Source organism: Eptatretus burgeri, chromosome 8 (genome assembly GCF_056783735.1).
Source record: "Eptatretus burgeri isolate ZD-2024b chromosome 8, Ebu_testis_v1, whole genome shotgun sequence".
NCBI lineage: Eukaryota > Metazoa > Chordata > Myxini > Myxiniformes > Myxinidae > Eptatretus > Eptatretus burgeri.
This window is the reverse complement of record NC_140968.1, coordinates 7,570,269-7,582,768: the sequence shown is the minus strand read 5'-3', so window position 1 is coordinate 7,582,768 and position 12,500 is coordinate 7,570,269. Positions and strand designations below refer to the sequence as shown.

At 47.8% G+C, this 12,500-nt stretch overlaps 1 protein-coding gene across 1 annotated transcript in view; it reads left to right on the top strand.

The window, feature by feature from the left end:
- The window catches only part of LOC147021021 (uncharacterized), a 20,713-nt gene that overhangs the window by 8,058 nt on the left and 155 nt on the right, over positions 1-12,500 (top strand). The window contains exons 8-12 of the mRNA XM_085893592.1: positions 11,098-11,249; positions 11,382-11,551; positions 11,641-11,705; positions 11,883-12,040; positions 12,147-12,325. Of these exons, the coding sequence (XP_085749718.1) occupies positions 11,098-11,249; positions 11,382-11,551; positions 11,641-11,705; positions 11,883-12,040; positions 12,147-12,325 (724 nt within the window). The remainder of the gene's footprint in view (positions 1-11,097; positions 11,250-11,381; positions 11,552-11,640; positions 11,706-11,882; positions 12,041-12,146; positions 12,326-12,500) is intronic.

Genomic DNA, 12,500 nt, shown 5'->3' with positions numbered 1-12,500 from the left:
ATATATATATATATATATATATATATATATATATATATATATATATATATATATATATATATATATATATATATATATATATCAGGTCAGGTATGGGAGCATGTGCCAGAACAGCGCGTCGCTGCGTCCACTTTCCGCCAGTACTCCAGGGGCCTCCGTCTGGCCATCCCCCAGGCAGATGCCAGGCCCATCCTCATCTCCTTGAGATGATGGTCAACCTGCTGCAACCACGAGGCATGTGGTCGGCCCACTGGCCTCCTCCACTCATGAGACTCCCTCGCTGAGAGAATCTGGTGAGCAGGATCAGCGTCAGGAAAACGAGCCACATGTCCATACAGCCGCAACTGACGCTCACGGACTATGCAGGTAACAAATCTCATCCGAGTCTCTCTCAGCATCCGCTCGTTGGACACAAAATCCGACCAGCGATAGCCAAGGATTCTCCGAAGAGACCTGGTACCAAAGGAATTAAGTCTCCGTCTCAGATCCTTGGTCAGAGTCCAAGTCTCGCAACCATAGAGAAGTACCAAGGACCTGAAGACTCGGACTTTCGTCCTCCCGCACAGGTACCGGCAGCGCCACACCCCATGATCCAGTGAATCTATGACTCCCCAGGCCCGACTCAGACGTCTCTTGACCTCTGACTCACAGCCAGCAGAGACATGAATATCACTGCCAAGGTAAGTGAATCTCTCCACGACCTCAACATCCTCACCACAAACAGACACAGACAGGACAGCAGCATCCAAGATGTCACCGAAAGCCTGGATCTTAGTTTTGACCCAAGAAACCCGTAATCCCAGTGGCTCCGACTCCTCTTTCAGCACCTCGAGGGCCCCCAAAAGGATGTCTAAAGTCTCCGCAAAGATGACTGCATCATCTGCAAAATCAAGGTCCGAGATCTTGACATTCCCAAACGATGCACCGCAGCTTGATCTCTCCGACATCCTCCCTAAAATCCAGTCCATACAAGTGCTGAAAAGTGTGGGGGCCAGTACACACCCCTGACGAACTCCAGTAACAACTGGAAATAAGTTAGAGATGGTACCACCACACTTCACAGCACTTTCAGTACCAGAGTAGAGTTCAGACATCAAATCGATCAGTTTTGGTGGCACCCCACGAAGACCAAGAATCCTCCAGAGGACATCCCGATTCACTGAATCAAACGCTTTACAGAGATCAACACAGGCTGCAAGCAGCCCCTGCCGAAACTCTCGTCTGCGTTCGTTGAGGACACGAAGGGCAAGGATACGGTCAATCGTTGACCTCTTTGGTGTAAAGCCTGACTACTCTGGATGCTGCTCAAGCAGATGGTGGCGAACCCTATCATGAATGCAGATGCTCAAGCAGATGGTGGCGAACCCTATCATGAATGATCTGGCCAAAGACCTTGCCCGGCACTGAGAGCAGCGTCACCCCTCGGTAGTTGTTGCAGTCTTGGCGATCACCGTTCCCTTTCCAGAGAGGGACAACAAGGCCCCTCTTCCAGTCAGTTGGGATGATGCCTGTGTTCCAGACAGAGCACAAAACTGCATGCAACGACACGAGTGCAGCATTTACACCAGCCGTGAGAATTTCAGCATGGATGCCACAGATCCCTGGAGCTTTGCCCCATTTCAACTGGTTCACCGCAGCCTGTGTTTCCACAAGCGAAGGTGGACCACAGTTGATTCGAGGGTCAGCAACAGGGATTGTAACACCCTTGACGTCCAACTCGACAGCTGGGGGATCAGCCTGGAACAACCGCTCAAAGTAACCGGCCCAGCGGGCCTTCACTTCAGACTCCTCTGTCAAGAGCCTACCACTCTCTGCTCGAACTGCAGTGCTCCGAGGTATGGGCTTGGATGAACGCAATGCGCGAATTCCCCTGTAAGCGGGACGAGAATCACCTGTCCACAGGTGATGCTCTACCCCCTCACAGATTCCTCGCACATAGGCCTCCTTGTCCACCCTCAGTGCACGTACCGTTTTACGCCTCAGCTCCATGAACAGCTCAGCTCTGCCATTCAGCCTGGCCCTGCGACTCTGGTCAATGGTATCCAGTGTCCCTTGAGAGACAAAATTCTTCTTTGCCCTGCGGTGAGCTCCAAGACATCCACCGGCAACATCAAGGACGGTGGTCTTGAAGGCACTCCACAACTCTTCAGGACCCCCCAAAGCACCCAGACCCCCCAAGTGTCCACTCAGCCTGTTGGCAAACTCCTCAGCTACTCTCTCATCCCTGAGCTTGCCAACATCCAGCCGAGGCTGGGATGGTACCATTCTCCAGGATTGAAGGGGCAGCTTTAGAGTTGCGCCAACAAGCCTTTGGTCAGTATTGAGGAACTGAGCACTCCAGAAGACCCTGCAGTTCTGGATCATCCTCCAACGACCGTCAATGAGGACATGGTCAATCTTCGTTGCCACACCGCCAGCGTTGGAATACCAAGTCCAGCGATGAGCTTGTGGGCGCTGAAACCATGAACCAGCCACCCTAAGTCCATGACTTCTTGCAAAGTCAAGGAACTTAGTGCTATTCTGGTTCATAGTTCCTGACCCATGGGGACCAACACATCTCTCATAACCATCCCTATCAGTTCCAGTCGATGCATTGTAATCCCCCAAGACAAGAAGTGTATCTCGTCTGGGGCACTGATCAACCACAGACTCGAGTGTGGCGAAGAATACATCCTTCACGGTGAGATCACTCGCCTCAGTCGGAGCAGAAACAGAGACCAGGGAAATGACACCGAAGGAGTGACGAATCCTTAATCTCATAATACGCTCGTTGACCGGTGTTACCTCAATTATCATTGGGGTCAGCTTATTGGACACAGCTACAGCAACTCCTTGGGTATGGTAACCATCAGAGCGACCAGACCAATAGTAGGTGTAACCACCCAACATTATCTCGCCGCCATCCGGTCTCCGAACCTCAGAGAGAGCTGCAATCCCGATGTCCAAACGCTTGAGCTCAGATGATAACAGAGACAGGTGATCATCCTCTCTTAGGGATAGGACATTCCAGGCACCCACCCGAAGGGACCGCCTCAGGTTAACCCAAGGAGACCCCCGTCTGGTGGACGACACCTCAGCACCACTCCGACACACTCTCCCGCAATCTGACCCAGGGATGTTACCCCGTGGTTTCCCTCCTATCATCAAAGATTGGGGGTCCCGAAGGCTTTGCCACAATCCCGTCATCCGGTGAGCTGCCCTGCGAAGGGAAGCTGCACAGGAGGTACTCCCACGGAGTGGGTTTTCAGTTTTTTTGCTTTTTTGCGTTTTGCGGAATGAAGGGTTTTACGGTGGCCGGAGTGCAAATCCTGCCACCAACCTCCTCATAAAAAGTAACCCAACTGCAGGAGGACGTCCGCAGACACAGTTGGCACTAGATATGGATGGCCGTTGGCTCACAAAGAGCTCCTCCACCCTTTGACAGGTTTTGTTTTTAATCCTGCCAGGTGTCCATATCCAAACACCCTCCTCACCAGAAAACCTGGTGGGGGATACGGTTTTGTCGCCGACAACCCGACCATGGAACAGGTTGGTACAGGTTTCCATGGTACCTGCAGCAGGTCACAGATCGAACCTGACCTGACAATTATATATATATATATATGTATAGTTTCGGCTGTGGAAATTCGCAATTCACCATGAAGGGTCCTTCTATCAGTTACAACGCTAAGTTCATGTGTAGTTAGCCCAAACCCGTTGTATAGAGGGAATATATGTGATGCATTCGGGCTGCGATTCTTCAGTAAGCCGTTTTTCTTTTGCTGTCGTTATTTTGGTGCAACAACACAACAACGAACATCGCCACAATCAACATCTCAACAACGACGCCATTCACACCACGACGCCACCTTCAACAACTACACCACCACCATCTTCGCCACTCGCCTTTCAACGCGCACCACGCGGTCACGATCTCCGCGGGACGGGAGCAAGGAGCGGGGTGGCAGCAGCAAGGGCGCGGAAAGACAACTCCCGCCCGAATTTCTCCCGCCTGAATCTTGAGCGGGATCGTCGTCGCGCTTGGTGAGAAGGGGGAGGGGTGGCGCAGCTCGCTGCCGATTGGGGGATGTGCGGTGTGACGCAGCCAGGGAGGAGGAACGCCCCCCTTCGAGACTTTTCTGGAAACGCCGCGAAGGGGGGTGGAGCAAGGAACGGGGCGGAGTGAAGGGCGGGGCCCCACCTTACAAAAAGGTGAGCGCAAGGCGGCTGGAGAGCTGGTCGTCAAATTGAGTCTGATTTTTTGTCTTGGTCTTGCCTGGTCGGTGCTCCCGGTTGTTGTTCCCGACTGTCGAGAACAACACTGTCGGCGCGCACACCCTATATCCCTTGCAGATACGATAACCATCACGACCACTCCTCCAATCATCACGCCCATCATGCACCATCATCATGCCCCTCCCCGTAGGCCCGCAGACTACACCACACTCCTCCCTCCTAAAAGTATGATTATTAAATGACCACCAATATAAGAAGCATTATAAGGACTTCGGTATAATAACCATGAAAATAAAATGACCAATAGCGAAGTATAATAGCACACCACATCATATAATGTCAGGTCAAGCAGCAAAGGTCAGGCTCCAAAGACGGAGGTGCACAAGGCCCCCCCCCCACTCTGACCGCGTTACCGATATGAAGCAGCAAATGAGAAGCACAGCAGCACTACGCAGCTAAAAACGCCCCCAGGCGGCCCATGCTGACATGGCCCTCGCCGAGGTCGTGCCGACCTTTCGAGCCAACCCCCTCCGGCACCATCAAACGCCTCCGGCCCACTCCCCCCAGGCAGACCCGACGTAGATAAACATTCCGAGGCCGGAAGCCCGCTGTCTGGAAGCCGTGGCACCAGCCTTGATCGACCTTGGCCGGGGGCGCTGAACAGCGCCGCTGGCTGCACGCATTCAATGCTCCAAAACAACTCACGCACCACAATCAGTTGAGACGCCAACGCCCGTCCCAACGGCCTTGAGCGAACACAGAGAGCTGCGCTCGCAATCAGAGGTGGGGGTAACGCCGACCAGGGCACCAGTCTTGGTTCCGAGTCGACCTCCGAGAACCACACGGCAGCTAGACGGGAGCAACTCCATTTAAACCACACTGCAATCATAGGCTCGTTATAAATCACTACGAACATTATACGAAGCATTGCAAACTCATTTGTCCGTACAGCGCGCTTTTCTGATAAAATCCCAGCACATGACAAAGCAATTACCTGTGGCCCGGGACAATGGAATGCCAACCCAACCTTTTTATTCGCCACCACTGCTCCTGAAGCCCCCACATCACATTGACCATAATACAACTCCCATTGACTGATCTCCGCCACATCCACTTTTACACGAGAACTGCTGGCATTTATTTCAACAACATTAAACTGCATCACCAGAGCAAGGAAAAACACATATGCCATGAACAGCAACCCACAACCCGCATCACGAGTCCGCTTCTTGGTTGTCGACTCGATGTTGTGACTCGCGACTCCCTTTAACGCCACGGACTCACCGTCACCTGTCGAAGCTGCCTGCACAACACCGACGCGCATTGCCCCACGAACCCTGCCGAAGCGCGGGAACTCATCGCGAGAGCTGATACGGCTCTCGCCGCCCGCCAGAGCCTCGCCCTCGGTACTCGACGAAGGCCTCGAAGAGAGCACTGGCACATCTGGAGGTACGAACCGGAGACCCAGTCCGAGGTGCGCCAGCCAGTCCCGACCCAACAGGGGGGGCCCCTCCCCTCGAACAACGAACACCGAGAGCCGGGCGCGTCGATCTCGGTAGCGCACTGAGACGTTGGCCCTCGCCAGCGGTGCAATCGCTTCACCGGTGTACGTGTATAACGACAAGGCCGTCTTGACCAGGCGAATACCGCGAAGACCACGAGCCGCCCACTCATCCATGACCGACACTGCCGCCCCGGTATCCACGCAAAACACAGTCGGTTGGCCATTCACTTCGACCTCAACCGTGAAAGGCGTCGTCATCTCCGAACCAACGGAAAACAGACTCAACCGTGGTTGAATCTCCCGCTCTGGCTCGCCGACATTGTCAGGCCCCGGTTGCAGGCCGATCTCCAGGTCACTGGGGTCCTCTCGCACCTCGTCATCCAAGACCCCAACGGAGGCCCCCGCCATCCGACACACACGCTTCAAATGTCCCACCTTGTGACAATGCAAACACATGGTGTTCTTATACGGGCACATTTGTCGCAGGTGCGGACCCCCACACCCCCAGCAGCCGCGGAAAGTCCCTTCGCTCCAGGTGCGACTGTGCTGCGGTGCCCCCTCGTTCCAGGTGCGACCGTGCTGCGGTGCCCCCTCGCTCCCGGTGCGACTGTGCTGCGGTGCCCCTTCGCTCCCGGTGCGACCGTGCTGCGGTGCCCCTGGTCCCGCACCGCCAGGCGCGCGTGCGACCTGCGGCACTTGAGCCACCGCTCGGACTCCGGGCTTAGCCGCCATGCTCCAGCTGGAGCTACTCACTACGTCCTGGCCGGCAATGGCGCGGACATCCGTGAGCGTCTGCTCGACAGACGAAGCAGTCACGACCGCCGAGTCGAATGTGATGTCGGTTAATCGCAGGATGGCCGCTACCATCTTTGCGTCTCGCAGACCAGAAATAAAACGATCTCTGAGCCTTGTCGGACGCTCCTCTGCCGTGAATTTGCACGGCACAGCCGAATGCTTCACTCGTGCTACGAAGTCCGCAACGCGCTCCTCGCCACCCTTAGGGAGATGATCGAACTGGAACCGCGCGAGATGTAACGACTTCTCCGGCGCCAAGTGGGTCTTCATTTTCGCCACGATGTCCTGAAAGGATAGCACATCATCACTGGGTCTATTTGGAGCCACCAAATCACTCAGCAGGCGGTAGTGCTCCGTTGATAGCGAGGCGAGCAAGATCGCCTTGCGCTTCTCTTCATCCTCCACATCATTCGCCCGAAAATAGCAACCTAACTGTTCAGAAAACAACTCGAATTCATCTCCCCCGAACACGGGTACACGTCCGTGTGCCGTGCCTCGACCTTCCGCCATGCTCCGTGAGACCCTTGGCTCCGTAGCTTGGAACCGCCCAGGTTACTTGCCGACCCTGCACACGCCGATTCGAAGATCCTCGTTCGCCAACTGTACTGTACTGAAATGGGAGATGCTTAGCAGGCAGACACGAGCGGAAGGACAGTCGAGCCGGGCTGTGCTGCACAGTGCGAGCGCGGGCGTACTGTGCCCGCGGCTCCCCTTTATTCCGCATTCGGTACACTCACGAGCCGGCCGACTCCAGCATTACTACGACGCCTCAGACGGCGCGCACACCCTATATCCCTTGCAGATACGATAACCACCACGACCACTCCTCCAATCATCACGCCCATCATGCACCATCATCATGCCCCTCCCCGTAGGCCCGCAGACTACACCACAGCTGCGTCCATTCCTTTGTTTGAATTTCCATCTTGCATCACGTGAGGGATTGATAGTGGGTGTAAGTTCCCGATAAATAATCTGAACCGTCAAGGTCGACGATAACTCCGCTCGGTTATCCTTGCAGTACGGAACGAGCCGCTAAAGCGGTTCGTGTCTGGAGTCGACCTGTGGTGTGGTACAACTCCTCGGTACGCGACCCGCGCGGGCACTTAGGTAAATCGACCATTCGGCGATCGGACCCGATTTCGTGCGGGTAGACTGCGGACTGAGTTGTGGTGAGGTTAAACCCCCACCTGTGACTCGCTCCCGGCGTTGTTTCGAAGGGGTTACAACTGAATTGCACGTTCGGTGGGCGAAGCGGCCGCTATTGGTTAAACGCGATCGTTCGCATGCCGGCGGGGCGCGAATTCGCAACAACATATATATATATATATATATATATATATATATATATATATATATATATATATATATATATATATATATATATATATATACATATACATATATACATATATATATATATATATATATATATATATATATATATATACATATATATATATATATATATATATATATATATATATATATACATATATATATATATATATATACATATATATATATATATATATACATATATATATATATACATATATACATATATATACATATATATATATATATATATATATACATATATATATATATATATATATACATACATATATGTATATATCGATATACATATATATATATACATATATATATATGTATATATCGATATACATATATATATATATATATATATATATATATATATATATATATATATATATGTATATACATATACAGTCATGCCCCACTTAACGACGGGGTTACGTTGTGAGAAACGCGTCGCGAAGCGACGTCGTCGTTCTGCAAATATTTTTTTTTCGTTTTCGAACATCGTACTTTCATAAAACTCCACACCTAGGCTATATAGTGTAGCCTATTGCTCCTCGGATAGAAACCTGTACAGCATGTTACTGTATTGAATACTGTCGGCAATTGCAACACACATCCAAGAGAGACGGAAGACACGTTAGTTTTACCTTTGTGCTGTTCATGACGGCCATCGGTGTTGTTAGCAGGAGCTCACAATCTCCTCTCGCATCAATTCCAGAAAGGTAAATAATTAGCGTGTGGATTTTATAAATACGTAATCATTGCATCGATGTTATCATTTATAAAGGAAGAAACGAGCTCCTGTCAATTGTGATATATATTTTCGGAACAGTGCGATTGTTTTAACAACATGAAAAGCTTCACTGAAAAGAAATTTGTGTTTTAATTTCGACTGTACCAACGATTTATTCGCGGAATAATTCAATTCAAAGGTAATTTACTTGCTCGAAGGTAAACGTGGAAACATTGCTTCAGTTTGAAAGCCGATTTCCTTGAATCCCGATTTCGCACGATCCTGTTTTTTCGCGATGACATTTTACGGACCTCAACGATCGCATTGTAACAGGGCCACACTGTCGTTTATTATCATTATAAAGTATAATGTACTGTACAGCGTACATAATTGTACGTGCTATTTTTATGCGACTGGCAGCGCTACGTCGACAACATCACTCGGTGATAGGAATTTTTCAGCAACATTTTTTTTTTTTTTTTTTTGCAGAGCTGGCAGATCCGTCGTATATGCGATCCGTCGTTGCCCGGAACGTCGTTAAGCGGCGCATGACTGTAGATATATATATATATATGTATATAAATATATATATATATATATATGTATATATATATATATATATATATATATAAATATATATATATATATATATATATATATATATATATATATATATGTATATAAATATATATATATATATATATATAAATATATATATATATATAAATATATATATATATATATATATATATACATATATATATATATATATATATATATATATTTTGATGTGAATATATAAATATATCCGAGAAGCACTGTCAGTGAGAGAGGGACGGTAAAGCCGTGTGACTGTTCCTATCAATCACATCCTCTTTGAACGTTGTTGTCTGACGACACGAATGTCTATAAATTATGTACGATTGAAATGTTCCTTTCACAGTGAAGCTGTGTGACTATATGATTATTTATTACGTACTGTTTGAACGTCAGTTCCATCCTGACTTCACACACAGACATCGATTTCGTACCATTTGAATGAACGTTTCGATGCTTTTGACTGCTGAGACCTTGATGACCGTTGAAGACCCTGAAAGACCCCAAGGACCCTGAAAGCCCAAAAAACCCAAAAGTCCCCAAGGACGAAAAAGGCCTCAAAGACCAAAAAGACTGAAAAGACCCAAAAGTAACCGAGGATGCAAAAGACCCCAAAACATCTGGAAGACCCAAAAGATGTTGAAGACCCAAAAGTCCCCGAGGACCCAAAAGACCCTGTTGACCCAAAAGTGATTGAAGACCCAAAAAGTCACCGGAGACCCAAAATACCCCAAAAATCCAAAAGTCGTCGAACACCCAGAAGACCCAAAAGTCATTGAAGACCCAACCGTCCATGAGAACGCAAAAACCCTGAAGACCCAAAATATCCCGAGGACCCAAAAGTCAGCGAAGACCATAAAGACCCAAAAGTCCCCAAGGACCGAAAATACCCCAAAGAGCCAAAAGTCCTCGAGGACCCAAAAGATCCTGAAGACCTGAAATACCCCGAAGATCCAAAAGTCCCTGAGCATCCAGAAGACCCAAAAGTCACTGAGGACCCAAAAGGCCCCGAGGACCAAAAAGACTCTGAAGAACCAAAAGACCATGAAGACCCAAAAGTCACCGAAGACCCAAAAGACGCTGAAGACCCAAAAAACCCAAAAGACTCTGATAACTGAAAAGATAAAAAGACCCAAAAACCAAAAAGACCCAAAAGTCCCCGAGAGACCAAAAGAAGACCCAAAAGACCCAGAGGACCAAAAGATTCTGAGGACCTAAAAGACCCCTAAACCCTTCAGACCCCTTCTACCTTCAGACCATTTTGATCCCCTTAAACTTCAGACAGATTCGAGAGGTTAGACCCTTGACTATTTAGACCATTTGGACCTTTTTATATTACAAATAGATTTCAAATAAATATAATGTTTCCAGGATTACAAATACATTTAAAAAAAATAAATGGTTGTATTATGATTGATGTCAATCATGACAACACAGCAAATCTGTGACGTCAATCTCAGCAACGACGTGTGGAGTGGCAAGCCTAGCTCGCCAATCCACACTCGTTTTCAACAAACACGGATATTCCTTTGTCAGTACCTCCAGGTATTTCAAATCCTGAAATTGAACGAATTTGAGATTACAATTTTGTTCCATGTTCAGCCATGTTTCATTTCACTGCATTCCATCACCATATCTCCACACTCCGAAACTATGATCTTATAACACAGCCACTGCCTTGTCGAAGAGTGAGACTGAGAGTGATGAGGATGATGATGGAGAGAAGACAGTGATGATGACAAAGAGAATATGATTGGATGTCAAAATTAATGCATCCACTCCAATAATATATTCCATTTCCATCCAATAAACCTTGATTGTTGTGGCTCTTCTCTCTTGTGCTCCTTCAATTGGATTATTTTTGTGATAATTTATATTTGATTCTGAACTCGTGTGTTCTTCTCAGGTCTGGTCCACTCGTGGTGGTAGCACGCTGCTCTTTTGACAACACCAGTCAGGTTAATGAATCAGTGGTGGAGGAAGCTTTCAAAATGGGAACACATCAACTGCAGAACCTTGATTACTATGAGCTTGACAACACCGCGCTCACTGTTTCAAGTATGTAATTTGTGTACATTCGAGATGTATTGATTTATAAAACATTTCATGGATTTCCATGATGAGTAAAATCAATCGGGTTTTTGCCAAAATTATTTAAATAATATAAACTAAGACAAAACGTACATTTAGTTCCAGAACCACAACCTCCAACAACGATCCCGAGTACGACACCTGCAGCACCCCAAATCATGCGGACATTGTTTATCAAGTTCACTGTGGTCAACCACACATTCTCTCCTGAAATGGACAACAAAAGCTCTCCACTCTACAAGGAATACACCTCCAGCATCTCCAAAGAGGTAAGAACAGAACAATGACAATCCTTTCATCGAATAATTTATAACGAGGTTCAAATAACGTTAATTTGTCGTACAAATATCATTTTCAGCTGGAGGACCTTTTCAAGAAAGAGGTTGGAAGTGAAACTCAAAACTGCACCGTGGCACGATACTGGTGAGCATGACTTGGTGATGGTGATCGTTGATTAACATCTATCATTTTGTACGAAAAGGAAACGTTAAAAGAACAAGATGTGTCAGGACAGACAGCCAAAAGGCAATGTGATATCATTCCACATAGAGCATTTTCATTGCTGGTCACAAATATAGCATAAAACAAATACCATTACAGGTATGGTCCCTTGGTCGTCGTGGGACGTTGTGACTTTCGCGACACACCTTCCCTGAACGAGTCGACAGTGAAAGACGCATTTTATGTCGGCACAAACAACCACCACACGCTTGGGCCTTTCCTTCTCAAAAATGACTCTGCTGATACTCAAGTCACAGGTGCAGACAGTTCGACATCAACAACATTTTCTTTCTCGGTGTGTGTTTCATGAACACGTTCAACAAAAAGAAACGCTTTTCTTGATGTTGTTTGTTTTTCTTGCAGTTTATGAACCGCAACCACCAACCACACAGCCACCAACGGTTCAGCCAACAACAGCACGACTAATGGAGAAGCAATCATTTTACCTGAAGTTCATCGTGTTGAATCGGACATTCTCAGATGACTTGGACAATGCCAGCTCTACTTTGTACCAGCGTTACAATGCAGACATCAGCAGCAAGGTGAAACATTCCTTCGATGATACTCTTTCCCTTTAAAATGATATTTCATTCTTCGATTCGTTTTAAAATTATTGAGTTTGTCACGTGAGTCGTTACGGTAAAATGATGAGAAACATGTGTTATGTACATCTTAACAGAAAAACTTCATTCCCTTGATTCATGAATGAAGTAACAC